The 19,572-nt window shown below is 53.0% G+C and overlaps 7 protein-coding genes across 7 annotated transcripts; 3 read left to right on the forward strand and 4 right to left on the reverse strand.

Moving 5' to 3' along the window:
- Nucleotides 1-90: 90 nt before the first annotated feature.
- CLUP02_06323 (peptidase family M3) lies at nucleotides 91-4,322 on the reverse strand (the record flags this gene model as incomplete). The annotated part of the gene is made up of 13 exons (XM_049285323.1): nucleotides 91-135; nucleotides 186-753; nucleotides 817-1,035; nucleotides 1,140-1,158; nucleotides 1,236-1,252; nucleotides 1,329-1,460; nucleotides 1,532-1,591; nucleotides 1,659-1,705; nucleotides 1,749-1,977; nucleotides 2,084-2,281; nucleotides 2,366-2,669; nucleotides 2,803-2,926; nucleotides 2,994-4,322. The coding sequence occupies 13 exons, from the start codon at nucleotides 4,320-4,322 to the stop codon at nucleotides 91-93; spliced, it is 3,291 nt and encodes a 1,096-aa protein (XP_049142466.1).
- Nucleotides 4,323-4,457: 135 nt separating this feature from the next.
- CLUP02_06324 (uncharacterized protein) lies at nucleotides 4,458-4,898 on the forward strand (the record flags this gene model as incomplete). Its single annotated transcript, XM_049285324.1, has 2 exons — nucleotides 4,458-4,460; nucleotides 4,605-4,898. 2 exons carry the CDS (start codon nucleotides 4,458-4,460, stop codon nucleotides 4,896-4,898), a joined length of 297 nt encoding a protein of 98 aa, XP_049142467.1.
- A 1,896-nt stretch (nucleotides 4,899-6,794) lies between these two features.
- CLUP02_06325 (uncharacterized protein) lies at nucleotides 6,795-12,295 on the reverse strand (the record flags this gene model as incomplete). Its single annotated transcript, XM_049285325.1, has 23 exons — nucleotides 6,795-6,943; nucleotides 7,014-7,108; nucleotides 7,162-7,235; nucleotides 7,294-7,425; nucleotides 7,513-7,804; nucleotides 7,863-7,982; nucleotides 8,034-8,068; nucleotides 8,141-8,190; nucleotides 8,361-8,565; nucleotides 8,615-8,847; nucleotides 8,920-8,990; nucleotides 9,051-9,144; nucleotides 9,206-9,335; nucleotides 9,387-9,426; nucleotides 9,469-10,136; nucleotides 10,192-10,387; nucleotides 10,441-10,561; nucleotides 10,621-10,664; nucleotides 10,760-10,876; nucleotides 11,771-11,838; nucleotides 11,894-11,972; nucleotides 12,025-12,127; nucleotides 12,205-12,295. The coding sequence occupies 23 exons, from the start codon at nucleotides 12,293-12,295 to the stop codon at nucleotides 6,795-6,797; spliced, it is 3,207 nt and encodes a 1,068-aa protein (XP_049142468.1).
- Nucleotides 12,296-12,736: 441 nt separating this feature from the next.
- CLUP02_06326 (uncharacterized protein) lies at nucleotides 12,737-14,093 on the reverse strand (the record flags this gene model as incomplete). Its single annotated transcript, XM_049285326.1, has 8 exons — nucleotides 12,737-12,905; nucleotides 12,971-13,055; nucleotides 13,157-13,225; nucleotides 13,289-13,381; nucleotides 13,470-13,553; nucleotides 13,610-13,730; nucleotides 13,868-13,951; nucleotides 14,076-14,093. The coding sequence occupies 8 exons, from the start codon at nucleotides 14,091-14,093 to the stop codon at nucleotides 12,737-12,739; spliced, it is 723 nt and encodes a 240-aa protein (XP_049142469.1).
- A 471-nt stretch (nucleotides 14,094-14,564) lies between these two features.
- CLUP02_06327 (uncharacterized protein) lies at nucleotides 14,565-14,816 on the forward strand (the record flags this gene model as incomplete). Its single annotated transcript, XM_049285327.1, has 1 exon — nucleotides 14,565-14,816. One exon carries the CDS (start codon nucleotides 14,565-14,567, stop codon nucleotides 14,814-14,816), a length of 252 nt encoding a protein of 83 aa, XP_049142470.1.
- Nucleotides 14,817-16,377: 1,561 nt separating this feature from the next.
- Nucleotides 16,378-17,920, forward strand: CLUP02_06328 (PAP2 superfamily protein; the record flags this gene model as incomplete). The annotated part of the gene is made up of 2 exons (XM_049285328.1): nucleotides 16,378-16,916; nucleotides 16,975-17,920. Coding segments are annotated over 2 exons (1,485 nt in total), but the record flags the coding sequence as incomplete, so codon positions are not given.
- Nucleotides 17,921-18,120: 200 nt separating this feature from the next.
- CLUP02_06329 (uncharacterized protein) lies at nucleotides 18,121-18,396 on the reverse strand (the record flags this gene model as incomplete). Its single annotated transcript, XM_049285329.1, has 1 exon — nucleotides 18,121-18,396. One exon carries the CDS (start codon nucleotides 18,394-18,396, stop codon nucleotides 18,121-18,123), a length of 276 nt encoding a protein of 91 aa, XP_049142472.1.
- Nucleotides 18,397-19,572: the final 1,176 nt, after the last annotated feature.

Consider the following 19,572-nt stretch of genomic DNA (forward strand, 5'->3'; position numbering starts at 1 on the left):
CTGGGAAGCGATTGGCTTTGAAGTTTTGCTATTGTCCTGTTCCCTACGACTATCCAGAAGTCTTTTGGAGCTTACTCGTTCGTCCAATTATCACTCGCCGACACAACGTCCCTCAATCGTCTCTCGAAGAACATCCTAAGCATCATCAACCAGGCTCACACCATCCCGCTACCTAGGCCCTCAACCACCTCCCGCCGCTCTTCAAAGATATTCCTGGGCAGAGTCGGGTTACCACACGCCAAAGGCGCAAACTTTAGACAGATCCTTCTCCGCTGCCGTTCACAGCAGTAATTCCACACGCACGCCTCGCCCGCGCTGCAGCTGCTCGACGAAGTACACGTCCTGACCTCGTTGCATCCCTTACTCTCCACGCAGACGTGCCTCCGACTCGGTTCGTCCAAGTTCCTATCGGCCTCACGAAGACAAGTGCAGAGCTTTCCACCGCCGCCGGGGCACTGGTAGAGGTTCACGCCGTCAAAGGGACAGTCGCGGGCGCCGCGGCAGCCTGGGTTGGCGTATTGGGTTGCCGTGACGGTGGCGACTGGCGCGGGGAGGGTTGTTATGGACGGGGTGTAGCCCCAGCAGCTGCAGGCTGAGGAGTAGGCGCTGGTGCTGGTGCAGGAGACGGCTGCGTAGGAGGGGACTGAGGTTGGAGATTGCGTGATGGGGGCACGGGTTGTAGACTGGGAGAAGGTAGTAGTTGGGGTAAGGGGGATGTTGTCGGTGTAGATCGTGGTGGTGACGGTTGAAGTGCTATTGAGTAATGTTAGAGCTGTGGCCGCGGGCTCATGTTGGTACTAGTTTTGTGGCACTTACAACGTGTCCGGAATTACGGTGGTCTGCATGTAAGAGGAGCAGTCTAAGCCGCGGCTTGTGACGTCCGGGACGCCGGCGGCCCTGAAGGTGCCGGTCACTCTGCGGGCGCAGTTATCGGCGTTGCATCTCTGGGCAACGACAAAGGAGATGAGGCCTACGAAGGCGACTATGATAGACTTCATATTGACGACTTGGTCGTATCTCTTGAGTATTTGATGGCTGACTGGTGATTGAGCGCGACATGGAAACGAGTTGAAGTAGCCGGACAGCCGCTTTTTATCTATCGTAGGAACCTAAATGCAGGACACGTCTAACGGTCTCACTGGCCCCAATATGAGCTAGCTGAGCCAGTTTGAGCAATCTTGAGTGAATGTGGCACGATCAGCATGAGCGGATGCCAACGAATGAAACCCGTCAACACCAGCTGAACATGAAGCTATCGTGGAATCATGGCTCAGTAACACCGTTCGCACCCGCGAAGGCAAAGTGGATTGCCCCGAGGTATGTCTTACAAGATTGAGTCAATTACAAAGGTAACCCTGTCAAGTCTCGTATCGAGGTGTGGTCTCAGTTCTCTATTACCCCAGAAAATGGGCTGCTGCGCAACATACTGTATCCGATACGTGATTTGCTTACCATTGAACCTTGACAGAGCCAGACACACTGTGAGCAAGAGACAGCAGGGTCTATTGAGACTGTCTCGGAGCGGTGGTACCTGAGCAGACGCAGGACAAGCAGATCAGCTGAGCTCTCTAATACGAGCTTCAGTCTCAGTCTGAGTCGAGAGCAACTTCAGCCGCGACACGATCCAACGATCATTTTCAAACAGTCGTATCCCACACTCAAGATCCTGTCTCGAAGAAATACCAAAGATGGTGGTGCCATGAGACTAATCGCAAATGGTTTCAAATCGATGCCGCCGTCGGTCCAACATCACTCCCATCACCCTCCAATAACCCGAGACTTCTCAACAACGCATCCGGCCCGGGCTCCCTACCCAGAAACTCTTTCATCGTCTCCATTTCGTCTCTGCTGCCGCCGTACTCGAGGATTCCTCTTCGGTACCGGTCCCAGGCTTCAGGACTGCGGGGGTCCTTGGCGAAGCACGACTCGAAGAAGGAGGCCGCGTATGCTTGGGCGCTTTGTGGTGGTAAGTCAGCACTGCACTTGGAAGCTGTAGTGACGGGCATGAGTCATTGGTAGAGGGCCTCAGCTCCCGTTAAACTCTGGATGAGATTGTAGAAATGATTCTATGCAGTAAACGTACCTCATGTAGGCGTAGTAGCCCGCGTCGTAGAGCTCGATGAGATGCGTGGAGTGAACCAATCCGTACCCTCTCTTATCAGGATTGGGTCTGAGTGTCATGGAATCCTGAAGGTCGTTGTAGAGCTTCACTTCATCCAGCTTTCTCAGAGCCTCGGTTGACTCTTGATTGTTCACCATCATATCAAACCTGGCAAATACTCTGTTCCGTGTCAGTAGTCCATCATATCACCAAACCAATCACACGAGGTAATAAAAGAAAGGTAGAAAAGGACAGAAAACTTACAGCTGCCTCAGGAACCATAGACCCCGGTTCAGCTCTCGACTCTGTACCAAGTTTTCGGCCAACTCCTTTAGCATCTTTTCCTGCGGGGGCTCTTCACCATCCCCATGGTCTTCCTTCCACTTCGCCATGTACGCCGGATCGACGCGCGTGTAGTGCCGGCCCATCTTGACGAGCTCTTCCGGCATCCAGCACCACTTTTCCAACATCGTGCTCGGCGCCTCGCCAAAGTCGGGCGCCACACGCGTTCCGTGGAAGCGGGTATGCTTTGTGCGGGATACAAGATCGTGAAGCCCGTGGCCCAGCTCTGTGTGGGCGGTGTGAGCGAAAACCGTTCCCATCGGACGGGTGCAGAAAAGGAGTGTATCACGAATCATATTTGAGGTTGACAATGTGAGAGATAAGGGACGAAGAAGGGAATTGGACTGGTTTAGGCGTACCGTGGAACAATATCACGACCTCGCGATGCTTTAACAGCGCACAAGACGCGGCTGTAGGGGGCTGAAAGGCACACATGAGCACCGTGGCAGGGTAGACTCTGGTGCCATCCTCCTTCAAGTAACCCTGTTGACCAGTCAGTGATTCTTTCTGATGGAACGAACCCAAAGGAGAACAGGTCTCGGCAACGTACGCATTGCAGGTTGATATTGCACGCCGTCCGGTATTTCCCTTCTCTCCAGAGAACGTCGGCGTACAGGTATCCCACAAACTCTCCCTTTCTCTCCCCTCTTCCCTCCCAGACTGCCCAAACCTGTACCCCCTTGTCCCAGATCTTTCCAACTAAATCGCTCTTCGGTACCGGTTCGAATTCAAAACCCAGAAACTCGGAGAACAAACCCAGCATGGCCAATAACGTATGATTCAGGGGGAAATACTCGGATATCTTCTCCTGGTCAACGTCCACCTCTTCCTCAAGAAGTCTCGTATAGTACTCAAAATCCCATGGCAGAATCCTCCCCTCCTCTTTATCCTTCTCTTCACGAACAATCCCCAACTCATTCCTCTTCCTGTCCACAATTCTCGCCATCTCTTCCCTTCCCCGAGGCTCCAATCCCTTTCTCAACCGTCCCAAGAACTCCTCAACCCACCCAGTCGACGGTGCAACCCTCCTCTCAATCCGGAACTCCGCGTGGTTCCCATACCCCAACATCCTCGCATTCTGGTCTCTTAGGACAAGCATCTCCTTGTACAGCGGCACGTTCTCAGGGAACCGGTTGTCAAACGCAACATACACCCGCCTCCTCGTCTCCGAATCACGCGCATACCGCAGCACGGCATCGTAATCCGCCCTCTCCAGCGTGACAAACCTCTTGCCCCTTTCCTCCAGCACGTCTTCCCGCCCAAACTTCCATCTCTTTATCTCTTCTCTGGGTGTACCCTCCAGCTCCGCCTCCGTGAGCCAGAGGCCTCCGCTCCCCTTGTACAGATTCTTCCTAAACACCCTCTTCAACTCCTCAAGCCTCTCCCTCCGCTCCAAATACACCCGAATTCCCTCCTCATCCAAGACTCCATGCCCAGCTCCGCGATAATCCAGCCATAAGTCCCTCACGATCCTCTTCTCCTCATCCCCGAGCCCTTCCTCGTCCCTCTCCTTAACGGCATTGACAAGCTCATAGACTCCCTTCATCCGCAATCTCTCCGCCGTGGACACAGACCAGAGCCTCATACCTTCCTCTATGGCCTCGGCGGTAGCCTTGTCCGGGCCAGAGAAGCGGAGCACGCTGAAGGAGCCCGTCTCGCCCAGCGTCTCGTCGTCGGCGCGCAGGAAGGGACCAATGGTGTTAGCGAAGGTTGCCTCGGGCGGCGTGATGGACGCGACTGCGTTTTCGCGGGCGGCGCGTTGGATTGCGAGGACGCGCTGGACCGTGGGAACGACTTCATCTGCGGCGAGGACGCGGGCGAGGGGTTGTGGTGGTTGGCGAGGCATTGGCGCGGGTGGTTCTGGGGTCAAGTTCTGCATGTTGAACAGATGAATGCTTTGTTCCTGACGGATTCAAATGGCTTTAGGTTTTGGTTCAGCTATGTAGACAACATATTGTATACAAGTCTGTTATGTACCACCTCGAGTTGATTATCGACATCACCCAACACCACAATGGTTTACCGAATTCCCCTTGGAACAGGAAAACCAATCCATCACAAACGACGCAGCTACTCACCACGTGCCCCTGCAACCTCATTCTTTTACCCCTGAACGACAAATCTCGTAATACCGAATCCGTCAAAAAAGCCTCGTCACAAGACACACTTTGCCAAGGTCCACCTCGTCAACTTCACATCGAACGCCAGTGATAGGTCGAACAGGCCCTCGTCTTCTTCCCGCGCCGCACTCCCGCATCTCAACGGTCGTTTTACACTAGCGCCGGACCCCTCGCCCGCCGAGACGGACCCGCAACTTGGCCTTCCCCTCGGCGACTCGGCACCGGGGGGCATCCCTCCAGGCGCCGATGATTGGACCGCCGGACTCAGCACGATCGGCCACGCGGATGCCACCCCGTTCGCGCCTGCTAGTCTGCAGGAGACAAGGGTAGCCTAGTACCGACAAGATCCTGTCTTCGGTTCCCCCTACTCTCTCTGTCTCTCTCTCTGCGTCTGCCTGATACCTACAAAATCTCCGTCAAAGAAGCATCAAACTCGCCATGAACACCACTCCCGCCCCGGAACCTAGAAACAAACGATCCACTTGATGCAACTTGTCTAGTCTCACAAAAAGCGAACAAAAGAGACTTTCCCGCTCTCTGACCCAACCAGCACGCCTTCCCGATATCTGAAGCACTATCGTCGGCAAGCAGTTCATGCACGTCAAAAAAGTCTCAGCCTTCCCGCCGACTCTATTCTCAGCAACGGGAAAGGTGGGTGGGGTGAGTTGAGCTTGAACCGTTTCGCTATCCTTGACCCCAAGTGGGTTCGACTTCTCGGCAGTAGCACCGAAGAAGCCCGTCTGCGAGCTGTGCTCTGAGAGAAAGATGGAGGCAAAAAACGATCATGAGATGGGGTTTTCTAACGCTAACGGCACCCGGCATGAATTTGTTCATCTTAGCTAGGGACGGGTTTCCTGTCAGAGATAAAGGCTGGTGGTCACTGCTCTAGTAGGTGTGTTCTCTCGCACACCCCTTTCGGCTTCGTTCTTCGAGATAGGTGAAAAGCTGCTTCTTTGGCTTGTATCAGGAGTCATCACTACTGAACGTAAAAGTGTGGCGCAAACTGCCTGATTGTGAACAGTTGAGAGTAGATAAGTGACCAAGAACACGTTGATTAGCTTTCGTGTTGTCTCTTCCCTATAATCAAGGGTCATAGGAAGCAGTTGGTCAAGTGTCTAGACCTGATGTCACTCCTCTCGCCAGCATACCCTCTCCTGTGAGATGGAGTTTCGTACCGGGAGCAGCTCCCTACGGGAAACCTCATGAACGCCTTACGCATCTCCGGCAACTGAAGTAATCATCCAAAATCTTCACGAACCCAATTCAAACCTCTAATTTGGTATCCGTGTCCAGCATCGTCCGCGGGAGCGAGAGAAACCAATCTAGACTCAGCCCGCCCTATCTCTCTATTCCCAATATGAATAACCTCGGAAACCGTCCCCGAGGCAAAACGAAAAAAAAGGCCATAGCAGAATTCCAGCCTCACAAGCATCGACAAAAATCTCTGTGCGAAAATGTAGGAGCTTTCTCACCTTTCCCATCTCCGGCAAAAAACCCAAAAACAGCAAACAGCATAAACAAGCCCATGCTTCTCATGCTTTTCTCGCCTCCCCCACACTACCCAAGGTACCTGACCTTACCTCACCTTACCTGAGCTAGACAGCTATGTGACCGCAACGACCAGAGCTTCGGCGCCTCGTCCGCTCGACCTTCCAGTTCCTGGCCCAGCTGAACCGTCCCGTCCGCCAGATCGCCCCCCCGGATCTTCCCCAAGATCCCCAAAAGCGGTAAAATAAAACGGTTTGCCCCTCCCTCGCCGGCCAGTCATGCAAAACACAGTCCTCATGTCAGCAGACGCTGTAGTATAAATCATCTCAACTCTTCCAGCATTGGCGCCAAGAGTAAGCCAAGACAAGTGAAGACTGCCTTAGGCTTTGGTCTGTTCTTTGAATGCACCTTGGATATGCTGCGTATGGGTAGGAATGTGATTGGGAAACAACCTGCTAGCTGGCGTACTATGGTATTGGGTGGCCGCCTTGGTGATGCCCGTGCCTCTCAGCCTCGCCTTCATAAAATTGTAGTTTGACAGAACCGCAGAATGAGGAGAGGCACATGGCTTCCCTCAATTCGCTAATCTTAGCCCAGTTCATATAAACTCTCTTCCCCCCCCTCGCCTCCATCTTTGGACCCTCAAAGTCCAATTTTCAGACTTCTGAAGTGAAAGAAAGGCAAGTTTAAAAGAAGAAGAAAGACAAAATTGCGGTCTGAACTCCAGACACAATCCCCGAAGCCTATTCTCCAAACCGTGAAAGCAGGTAGAGGAACTCCAGAGAGAAACCTCCCGCCGCTACCATGACGAGAGAGTACGGCCTGACTTTGACAGCACAGACGACACCAATGAGAGTAATCATGCATTTCGTCCACTTCTCGGCACGACTCCCTAATGGTGTTCTTCATGAGCGATTTGCCTTTCACCGCTCCGGTCAGTGACCGGCAGAGGTTCAGCCAACATCGAGCACCATGCTGAAGCCAGGTCATGTTGCCGACTCGGTTGCTCCCGTTCGGGGAGTAGACACTCGAAACACTCTTATCCCATGTGCAGCGACTGCCGCTGGTCGTCAACATGGTAGTTCCATGTTGGCCCCTTGGTGCCAAGACCCATGAGACTCCCGTTCTCTGCCATCTGGAAAGTTTGTTTCGACTCGAGAGAGAGCCTCAATCATAGCAAGTGTCTGTCCAGTAAACGCAGAAGAATATAGCCATAATTGATAGACCAGATGGCTGGTGAACGTGCAAGAGACTGAGAACCAGGTAGGGAATCAACTGGCGAATCCGGCTTGGCTTCCGCCCGGCGCGGCCGTTCTCAGGGGAATCCCGCCCTCCGATTAACGCCGAACGCCGGGGCGGCTCAAGGAGAATCACCTAGAGCCCCATAAACGGGTTGATCGGAAATAAGGTGTCCGCAGAACTTCGGACGAATACCAATTGCCCGTGTTTGAGCGGTCGAACCACCTCCGACAACCAGGGCGATCCCACTCCAGAGGGAACCACCGTTCTCTGCCTTGCAGACGGGGGCTCCTCATGAAGCAGGCTCATGCCAGTCTGACCATCCACACCACTGAACCCAATAGTTGGGAGGGTTGTCACAGTCTCATGCACACAGAAACCAATCAGACTCGCCTGGGGGACCAATGCCCGTCTGTGTCCCGGCCACAAGGGCCACGTCGCGGTTCTGGCATTCATGCTATCTTCGACATAGCGGAATGTTGGGTGCCAGTGAACTCGGCAGAAGGCCAGTAATCTAGATGAGCAGGTCAGAATTCAATATCACAAACTCATGTGGTTGGCTCCTCGAGCACCCGTGAAGGGCACGTGCGAGACGCATGGATGATGTGAGACAACAGCAGACAACTGCTAAAGCGAATACAGGCTGCAGCGCGTGTGTGATACAAGCAAGCAAGGGAGGCGGGGATTCGCTGCTACACCGCGATGGTGACCCGTGAAGCTGTAAGCTTATTTTCGAATCTCACCGACTCCTCCAGATCATGAGCGACTTCATGAATCTCTATAATCAACAGAGCCAATCAGTGCAGTCATAACGGCTGCGGTATCACGGAGTGCTGGCGGGTCTTGGCACCCGGATCGCTCGGAGGTTGTGCGCACCGGCGGTTGCGCCTGTCTCTCTCTCTCAGTTTGTCAACTCACACTCCCACTTTTGTTGACCTAAGAGTGAGACAGGGCTTGCCCAGACGCCGGAGTTGGATTGAGCTCCATTATTCTGTTTGGCGGGTCCGATTAACCCCATTGGAAAATACGGAAGAATCCCTTGGGAGCTCATTTCGGGGAGCGTCGTCAACGAGGCCCGCTCAAAGATTCCGAGGTGGAAACGGGGCGGGAGGAGTGGGAAAAGTCCGCCGATGGCCGGGCCACCGTCGTTCCATCAAATTTCGATTTTGCAGGCTCACAATCTCGATTATTGCCAGGGCCCCAAAAACCCAGGTGAATTCTCTTGCTCGCCGATTGTCTTTTCTTGGGCTCGTTGAAGGAGTGGACGTTGGTACCCTGGCTCACATCAGCGGGGCATAACGTAACGCTCGCGCACGCGACGCACGACACTGGAGTGGTCGAGAGAGGCAGAAGCTGCTGCAAACACTTCCGCCGAGCTCGCCCCCTTGTCGGTACTGTCAACCTGTGGTTTGTGGGTTACGCGAGTACGCGGGAACGTGACTGGCTGCCGTGTTCGGTATTGTACGGAGGAGGTACCTAGCACAGACAGTATCAAACTGCCAAGACCGCCAAGTGCGCTGGAGCCTCTTAATGACGATGAATGCTGCCGGTGGTGCCCTACACTTCAATGCTTCCCCTCCTCAGCTGGACTGACACAGACAATACGCTATAGCGCTTCAGCGGTGAGACAAGGTGATACGGTGACGGGTAGGACCTGCAGGCCACGGGACTTCAATATGTAGCGGAAGTATAAACCTGCCCTGGTTTATTAGCAGGTGCTGCAAAATGCTGTGAAGGGACTGATGTTAAATCAAACACACTGACGACGTTGAGTCTCGAGAAGCCGTCTGCAGACATTGAAGCGGCTGCAGAACCCAAAGCACCTAGCCACTAGTCGCCGGTCTGGCGCAAGAGCTTGCAGTCATTGACTTCATTCGTGGTCGGCGAACACGGACATCGCAGTGGTTTCAAGTACAGGCACTTGTACTGAACGCCGGTGCAAAGACAGGCTTCTGATTAGTGTTGTGCCCGATGGATATGTGATGGTCGTCACAAGTTTTCTGAGTTAGTCGCCGTTTAGAGGTATGGGTGATCCATGATGCCAACTTGGTCAGGTCTCAGTGCTGGCGCCATGTGAATGGCTACTAAGAGTCGACTATGGCGCACGCGGCGAAAGTGTCAAAAGACGATCCCTGACTTTTGTGGCTTGCAACACACAATTCAACAGTAAGCCGTCACCCATGCCAAGACAGGGCGCCTAGTCTGGTGGGTTTTGATGGATGACATCCATGTGGCGGACAGAGAGACGTCGGGCTCGGGATCATCCAAGTCCGCGAAGTTCGCGGTCTGGCCTCTGCTGCTCGCAGATCAATCATCAACGACCGCGCGATAGCAGCAGCAGCCGCCAGTGTATGCACTCGTCCGTCGGTCGTCTGACTTGCTGTGTAAGCAAGCCTGTTAGCTTGAGCAAAGTCAGATGAATTGCACGTTGCACGCACCGCCGAGATTGTCACCATCGCAACCATATCCCACATGCTTATCTTGCATCCTCCGCAATAAGTCGAGGCTAGCCACCACCGAAGCTTTGCATCTTGCAGCATAGAACGGGTAGCGACTGGTGGCATCGCTCTTTCGGCGTCTCCCGCATATGGGCGGGGAATCGCATCGATTGGCAGAGCGCAAAGTGGTCGGCATGCACAGCTGCCTGCACACAGGTAGGAAGGGGGAGACCACCCCGGAGGCCCAGTCACAGCCAAGAGATGATATTTTGGGGGCGGGTTTGCGGCTTGCGAGGAGTGATGCGAGAAGGATGCGAGATCACGAGATGTCGCTTTTGGGCTTCGCGCGTGTTGCAATCTGATTCTAACGAGGTATGAAGGGGTTACCACCGGGAGGTTTCGGTATGCCTGTGCTGCATGGTGTGGCCTAGAATGGCAGACGTGCCTGTCATGGCCGCAGGACCTCGAGCGTGAAGCGTTTCGCTGTAGGCAAAGGTGAGAAAACCCTCTTAGTTGCATTGTGCAATGCGTCTGCCCCCTTCGAGTCCCGATCGAGCCATGTGTAGAGCATCGTCCCATCGCAGTGACGGCCGTGACTGTCCGTGTGCGGAGCACGTCGGCCGGAACATACTGTAATGGACTGTACACTACTCCGTACTCTATGGCAGAGACAGGAATCTGAGTGTCACAGACCGTTAGAGGTCTTCCATACGTCTTAACTCTCAAGTTGGATTGGTGGACGTGGTAGTGTTGCCGCTGTATCACCCGCGTACTGCGTATCTGCACCTCGCGTAAATGACATCCGTACAGAAATTGTCGCCAGGCCTGGGTCTCTACGGTAGAGAGAGATCAGCAAGCGGGAAACGGAAGAGTGAACTTGACCGACCCCGACCTCCTGAGGCTACTGAGGCTCCTGAGGCGTCGGGCAGCGGCGTCCTTGTCGGTGGGCGGACAGCGGTCGCGCGGGAAACAAGTGGAATCCGGGATTAAGCGATGTGGGAAATTTGAGATTTCTTCCGTAAGCAATTTACCAGAGGGAGGGAAAAGCAAAGGAGAAATTCATGACGACAGTGGGGTTGAGCATCCAGGAACGTCGTTCGCCAAGTGGGGGCATAGGAAGGAAGACTGAGAAAATTGGAAGGAAAAAACTGAAGTCAACAGCTCAAAGAAGAAGTGGGTACCAAGGTAAGGTACCTTTCCAAGGCTCGCCCGAGGCAGGACGGAGGTACCGATACTTTCAAGAGGTAAGACCCCACCCCACACGACGGATCACCCCCTACGACAGATCACCCAATTCGGTACAATTCAGTCAAAAACCACTAATTCTACCTACTTCATTTTATAATATTAAAAATATATAAAAATACTTTTAGATATATAATATATGGTTTTCTTACTAAGATAAGTTTTATAAATTATAATCTACTATGATTATTAAAATATTATCAAATGAAATATAACATTTTTTACTATCTAAAAATACGATTTCTAACTTTATGAAAAATAGATAAAGCTAAGTATTTTAAAAGACTATAATTTTCCAAATATTTTTCTAAGCTTAAATATACTATTTTTGGCATTATACTAATTACATAAGCTTAGGAAATTCAAGTTTTTATAAATACTACTTATTATAATATAACTTAATATTTCTATATAATAATACTTATATTACTAATAAAAAACTATTTATATAAGTTCAATTTAAATCTCTTAAAAATAATCAACTTTAAAATTTTATTTTTTCTAATAAATAAAAGAGTTATATAATAAAGTATAATGTTAGTATTTGTATGGAAATTATTAGTAAACACTAACATTTAGAAGCATATTTTAAATCTAATATTATTATATAATATAATATAAAATGATTTTTTACAAATATTTTTCTATACTAATTATATTTTTTATAGCTTGTGTATTTTTTAAAATATTTATTTTTTAATTATTTATATATATATGGAATAGCGGTTTTGGCTGAATCTGGCCGAATTGGGTGATCTGTCGTAGGGGGTGATCCGTCGTGTGGGGTGGGGTCTTACTTTGTCCCTTCGACACCGAGCGATCCGAGTGCTCCTGCCCCAGTGGCCAGTGCTCGGGAAAGCCATGGCTGCCATGCTCACCCAACCACACATTGCAGTCTTTCATTTCCAGCTTCCTTTCACTCGGCCGACTTTTTCAGAGAGCTTGCCCAGATTTGCTCCATTCGCTTTCCGCTCGGTTTCGCTGGTTCCTTTTCCTCCCCTGGTCAGTCAACCTCGCGGCGGACGAGGCTACGCCGGCATCGTTTGGCTACGCTTGCTTGAGCCTGGAGTCCCGGGGCGCGCTAAGAATAAGAGAGAACGAGTCGTCGTCACCTCGACCCCCAATCATTTCGCATTTGGCCTGGTCGGCTCCCTCTGAGCTCTGGTTCAGTGGCTCTGCGTGACTGCATCGCTACCATCCCTGCGTGCGCGTGCGATTGCGTATGTGCTACGCAGTAGTGCCAGACGATACTGGCGGTAAAGAGAGGCGAAGGTAAGGTCGCTTGTTTGATGCGGCGCCTCGCGTGGGTGTTCCATTGACATCTTGCATCATCATGATCTGGCCTGTTCTCTGTTTGTCCTACAACCCCCGTCTCCCGACTTGCAAAACTTGAGATGACATTCATTTGGCGCTTATATGAGGCACATCAAGGGTGATGCCATTATCATGAAGCCTCGATGATGCTGGCATCCTAGCGTCTAAGGGGTCGAGGTCCCTTTTTTCGTTTCCCCTCCCCTTTCGCGGCGGTGGACTTTGGGCGGAAGTTGGAACCACAGAGCTAAGGAATGCAGGATACCCTTCGTTCGCGTTCCGTCTTTGAGCCTCGGTGCCGGCGACGGCGGCCGATGGATTAGATAAGCGCGTCCGGCAATGGGATTTTGAAAAAAAGGGACCTTCAGGGAAGGGGTCGAATAGTGGTGTTGGTTAAGTTCGAAGCCAATTCAAGCCACCGACTGCAAGCCCCATTTTGACAGTGACGCTCTCTAACGCCGTTCGTCAGGCCACCCAATCTGATTCACATCGACGCCGGCATCGACGGGCCAGCGGCCAGCCCGATTGTACCGTCCGTTGCTTTCACCCAGAGTCGCAAGCCCCCCTCCCCATGACTCCTCGATGGCGCCGTCGTCTCGGCCCAATGACCCGCGCGGGCCACTGAAGTCTGAGCTTCACGAGTGCGGCCGCGCAATTATTCCTTGGTGGTGCGCCGATTCGAGAACGGCCCTGAATGTCGGCGGTTGCAGCTACCGCACGCCGATGGGCCTCCGAAACCGAGATTTACGTCGTCGACATGCAATTCCCGAACTGTGATGTACCGGCGTCGGCTCCGTACTTCGTATGTGGGAATTCCCAGCCTCGCTGTTTCTTGGTTGACCTACACAGTACGGATAATCTGCATGGCAAACCTCGCTGCGAGCCTGCGACGAAGGGGGCCTCGGCTCGGTACTTGGAGACGATGCAATGATGACGATAATCTCAAAATCGGGTGAGTAGCAGTTGTTTGTTTCACCGAGATGATTTTATTTTCAGGGGTGGACAGCGGCCAGACCAAGGAAGACCGTAGACGTATATGTCAAAGTGCCATTCCGTTGCTTCTTCCTGCTGGATGTGCGACACGTTTTGCTGGGCTGCTGGTAAAAGCCCCGGTCCCCCGGGGTGAGCGGTGGGAAGGACGGGTCAAACCGTCAAACAAGATTGTTGGGACGGGTTAATTCGTACATAGTGACAAGTGTGCTCTGTACCGGGAATCATCAGCCCTGTCGACCGGGTCATCATCAGCACGCGACACGTCTTGTCTTTCTGCTACTTTTGCTCGGGTGCAGGTAACGCCGCCAAGTGGGAGAGAGTAATTTAGGTACCGCAAAGTCTATCGCGCGTCGACCTTGACGAAGGCCGGGGGTGGACTTTGCGGGCCTCAGGATGGACTCGAGATGAAGCCGTCCGCGATTGAATAGACGAACCCATTTCCTTGTCGTTGTCCTATTGAGATAGTCAGCAATAAGGTCTTCGCGAACAATGGGAATATTTTATCAGCACAGCAGAGCCTGCGTGAATAAGATTGCCGCTAGGCAAATAGAAGAAAACATGAACAGACCACAGCTTCTAGATCAGCTCACTAATTCCCGATCCACCACGGAGATGTTCCGTAGATGGATGCGTGGGAACGACCTTTGCTGTGTTTCTGACCTCGGAGTTTTGATCTGTAATCCACAAGAGAATGCGAAGACGAGGGCGGAGAGAAAAAAAAAAAACAGGCAGACTAACGAAAAAATCGAAGCAAAAAAATTGGATCATCCCGGTGTCACCCAGAATTCTTCTCCTTACCGGCTGGTAATAGCGCATCATCACGTAAGGCAAGCCCGCCCGCCCACAAAGCCAGAGATGCTCCTTCCCGCCCGCGTCACAAGCAGCGCCAGCGGACTTGGGAAGGAACGGGGCACGACGGGAGTAAGGTAGGAGTACTTGAAGATACGTACCTTTCAGAGCAGCCACCTGCCCGATCAACTGCAGGGAGGTGAGGTGCGCATCGCCCAATCCCTGCACTCGTTTCTTGCAAGATAAGCCCGTGCGCCTATTCGCTCCATATTTTCCAGTGTTTTCACCAAAGAAAAAGGCAGAACTTAGAAGCCATTGGTGACTTCCTCTCAATGTACCACAGATGTCCCGTCACATCGGTACGAGTACCTATACCCGAGCCGCAGCATCCGAGCTTCCTCTCTCATTTTCTCTCTCTGATTCTGTGTCTTGTGCGCTCACTGCGCTGCGTGTGATTCTATTTTCCCACTCTACCGCCCAGGTTGGCGATGGCCCCCAATGGGCAAGCAACAATGGAATCCACTACTCCGTACCGGCATGGGTGAATACGCAAAATACGCAAGTACGTGTACTTCCATTGCTACGGCACCTGCCCAGCGTGTGTCAGTCATCGAGCAGTCAGTCGGTCAGTCATCACAGATGCAGACAGAGACAGCAAAGCATCGTCTTTTCATCCACCCCGGAAAGATCGACATGAGACCTCGCAGAGACGGCGCCGAAGCTTACCAGCTTTTCGATAGCAAATCATGACAGCAACACTTGTGACCAACCAGTCCATGGTTATCATTTCTGAGGTAAGGATGATGGAAAGACAGCAGAGAATCGTCCACTTGGCATCTGCCTTGCCATGCCGCGCCCATTTTTTGAATCCCGCGTATGGAGTATTCATATGGCAAAGCGAAAGGAGGAAGCAAAACCTGGGCGGTATTCTACAAATTTAGACGCAGTCGGGCTGGTACCACGGTACGGAGAACAATACAAGCACGAATATACCTGCAGTAAGAGACGCAGTGGAAGACGCAGTCGGCGGTGGCCGAAGGACAGACGGAGAGAGGGCGGGCGGGATGACGGGAGTACTCGGTACTCAGACTGGTGTTTGCCAAGAAAGGCATGCTAAGGGACTCCAGGGTTGACCTGGATGAAGCAATAGGTACTGCAGCAGAGCATCATAGCTCCATTTTCTTTCGATTCGGACTTTTCACTTTGCCCAGTCCCAGCGTCCCACGCACCAAAACGGACCACATACGGATACCGCCCGACAGTTCCCCCCTCCCCTGGTCTCGGTCAGCTGTGTAGGGACGGGAGACTCGCGCCCACAAGGAAGGAAAGGTGGTCAAAGGTCCTCCGTACTCCGTACCCACGATCAGGTACCTTACAAACCCGTCGGCCAGCCCACCCAAGAGACAAAGTCCGCGTACCGTATACCTTGTCGCGAGGCAGTCTGGGTAACTACGGTACTCGTACGTTCCCTCCCCTTCCTCCCCCTGGTACCTCGCTCCGGTCCTCACTGTCCTATGCGAGAAGAGACGGAGAGCAAACTAAGGTCGCCCACTCTCCACACACCACAGAACGACGACCACCCACACCCACTAGGTTCTGCTTGCCCAAGCCCCAAGGCTCACCTTCCTCGCAGTCGCTGCACCCAAAAATCTCTCGGCTTCTGACAAGCACCCCGGTCCCCGCCGCTTCCGTAGGCCGGCTTGGGCGGTCTTGGTACCTTTCCGCTGTGTCTTGGGTGTCCTTGGTACTTGTCAGTCCACACACTTTTCGCTCAAAGATGGATTTCCAAGAGTCCAAAGGTCCAGAGCGACTTTGTCCCAAAGCTCGGCCTCCATCTGCAAAACTCTTGGGACCGTGGACCTTGTCTCTTGTCTTGTCTCCGTTCTCACTCTATCCCGTCTCTGCCTTACCTTAACCTACTTTGCCTTACCCTGCCGCTTTGCCCGCCTGTTCCGCTGCCTCATCATACATATCAATCTAGTCATCCACACTTTCTGTAACTTTGTCGCTTGTCCCATTCCTTCTTGACCTCCTCCCCTCCCTCTCCAAATACCTGCTCCCTCCAACGTCCTTTGGTTGCTCGTTGATTATTCACCTGTTTCCTCCCTCTCCTCCGGTGAATACCAACCAACTCGCCGATACTCGAAGCATCAGTGGAATTAGGAATTTTAGGGATTCCAACAGGACGGTTCACTGCGACGTGACGTAGCTGGGTCAGCGAGCAAGACAGATTCCAAGACAACACACACAACGCCTGCTGGATGGTTCGGTTTTAGTCAGAAACGGAAAGTCGACGCACGCCCGGTAGAAGACCAACCCGCCCTTTGGTCCTCTTTACCGTCACCTATTACACCTTCCAACTTCGCCCCTCGCCTTGCGTCGCGATTCTCGACTTCCTTCCCCTCCGAGGGCATCAGTAGCCATGCAGGACTTCAGCACTTTCCTGAAAGGAAAGCCCACGCTGCCATCTCTATGGACCGGTAATCTCAACTTCGCCAAGCTCAACCCCATCCCCCACCGATACCGACCCAGTCGAGCAAAGAGAAATCAGAAGAAGCGCGCATCCGGAAACTACACTGGTGCCGAAGATGTCACTTCACTGCAAAAGTCTCTCAACCCCCTCGACACATTAAGGAAACTGCAAAATCACAAGTGGCGCCTCCTCGACCTGCAGTACACGATCCTCGTCGCCCTCATCATCTTCTCGCTCTGCATTACGCCCTCAGCGCCACTAATCAAGACCCTCGCCGTCACTGGGGGCCTCCTGCTTTTGACGATACCCGTCACCAGCCAGTTCTTCTTCCCAGGCTTGAGTATATGGGCATACCTCATCTATTTCTTTTGTAGCCGGTAAGTCGACTTGTTTGTGGTGTTAGTCTGCCTGGCTCGAATGCTAATTCAAGATCAGCTTCATCGATGCGAAATACCGCCCCCACATCTGGGTTCGCGTCCTCCCCGCCCTCGAGAACGTCCTCTACGGTGCCAACCTCTCCAACATCCTGTCCGCTCACACCCATCCGGTTCTCGACATTCTCGCCTGGATCCCGTACGGACTTGGCCACTTTGGCGCTCCCTTTATCTGCGCTGGCTTCCTCTTCCTCTTTGCCGCTCCCAAGACGCTTCCGATCTTCGCCAAGTGCTTCGGATGGCTAAACGTGCTCGGCGTCACCATCCAGCTCGTCTTCCCCTGCACTCCTCCGTGGTACGAGAACGAGCATGGCCTCGCCCCAGCTGCCTACGGCATGTCCGGATCCCCCGCTGGCCTGGCCCGCATTGACGCTATCCTCGGCATCGATATGTACACCACCAGCTTCTCGACCGCTCCGGTTCCTTTTGGCGCTTTCCCGTCGCTGCACGCTGCGGACGCCGTCATGGAGGCTCTCATCCTGAGCTACTGCTTCCCCCGCTTCCGCCCTCTGTTCGTCATCTACGTTGGATGGATCTGGTGGGCAACCATGTACCTCAACCACCACTACGCAGTCGATCTGGTTGGCGGCTCTCTGCTCTCGGCTGGAATTTTCTACTTCGCCAAAGCCCGATACTTGCCTCAGCAGCAGGCTGACAAGAAGACTCGCTGGGAGTACGACTACGTTGAGATTGGCGAGCAGACCAAGGTTTTCGACGAGGAGTACGGACGGATGTACAACATGGGATACCTTCAGCGCCGCGGCAGCTCCGACAGCGATGAGTGGACAGTTGGCAGCAGCTCTAGCTATAGCACATCTAGACGGGGTAGCGGAAGTTTGAGCCCCGCCCTTTCCGAAGAATCCGGTCGCAGCATTTTCAGTATCGAGATCAGACCCGACAACGACAGATACGAAATCCCTCAGCTCACAGAGGTGGCTGTGCAGTAAACACCTCTCGTCACACGCGCAGACCTATCTAGAAACACGATGAACAAAGCCCGCAGTGCCGCGAACCCGAAAGGCGGCGGCGCCGGATCAACCCTGCAGCGTGCACTGAGAACCCTCGGACGATTATTCGAAACCATGAACCCAAACACCCCCCTTAACCAAAACCTCTTTATTCAATTCTCATCATCAGCACTTTTTTTTCACTCAAAACGGATACCACTTTGGATTACCTGTACCATTTGCATCAGAAGCACAGCAACGGCGCAATAGTGGTTTATTTTACAAACGACAGAAACAGCCGGAGACGCAACGATCTCGACAGGCTTAGGAGTAACGGCCTCATGGATGACCACAACAGCAGAAGAGAGACCCACGGAGTCGGGGAAGGGGCAGCAACGGAAGAGATGGGGACATGGGATGATATAGAGTCCCCCCGTACATATTAATGTGTTCAATGTCGAGATCAATCTCGACATCGTCTGGCATCTAGCCAGGATGGGATGGAGGTTGATCTCTGGCGCCCGACCAGCAGGAAGGTGGGCCCTATGTAATGTGGAGGCACGAAGGGGAAGAGTATACCACGAGTAGAGGTAGAGCAGTCGCTACTGAAGTAGTTGATGAGGTGAAGAAAGAATAACGAGATTACCTATTCTCTCGATACACATGTTCACTTTTGTCCGTGAGGTTTCGCCTTTCGCAGTCTGCTGCAGTTCAGTTCGGACTGAGTCCACGTCAAAGGATGGCAAGGTGAGGGTAACCCGCCTGCATTCCGACATGGAGTGGTTGCAGATCATCTTTTCCCCTTCCATGGACTCTCGTTCTTGACCCTCGTATGCCCACCTGACCCGACCCCGGCTCGGCCGGCCAAGTAGGTTGCGCGGCCCACGGCCGGGCTTGGGAGCTACGGCACCACCACGGCACACACGGCAAGGATTTATGGTGCTTCGTAGGGTTCTGTGGCGTTGCGATGGCGCAGACGGCGGGCTTAGATGGACAAGGTGGAGGAAGAGAGGGGAAAAGGCAGCGGAGGCACGGAGGCTTGGAGGCTTGGAGGCTTGAGGGGAGCGCTGGGAGGAAACGGCGAAACGGGAATGGAGCAAGGTGACGCTAGAGCCAAGACCCGAGCGATCGGGTCCGGCAAATTTCAGCGTATGAATTTACCCCCGCTCTCAATTGCGGGTTTTGCTTGGTTTGCTTGGGTGGCTTTTCCCTGGTTCTGGTTGTGAAAGTTCCCTGGTTGGATTTGTGCTGCGCCGAATTCTAGGGTCCGAGGGGCCGGGGGTGGACGGCCGGGGGGTCCACTTCGCCGAGCAAGGGTTCTTGGCATGGGGGTTTTGGGGTTCTTCGTTTTCTCTTCGTGAAGTTTCCCCCGTAATCTCTTTAGCGGGGTCGTTCGAAGGCCAGGCGACAAGTATGGTTTGCGACATTTCGGGAATTTCCCCAATGAGTGCCTTGGGGTAGGAGAGAGTCACAGGTGGTAATGATGGTCATGCTCTGTCAAGCATTGTGCACGCCAATTGATCAAGTATAGTATGGGCGACGTGGGTATAGTGTATACCCTTAAGATAGCTTCGTTACCGGGTATGAAACCACAACCTCGTGGCCAGACAAATACCATCTCTAGAGTATTCAGCTGCATGTTTACTCAGTGG

This window comes from Colletotrichum lupini, chromosome 3, assembly GCF_023278565.1.
Source record: "Colletotrichum lupini chromosome 3, complete sequence".
Taxonomy (NCBI): Eukaryota; Fungi; Ascomycota; class Sordariomycetes; order Glomerellales; family Glomerellaceae; genus Colletotrichum; species Colletotrichum lupini.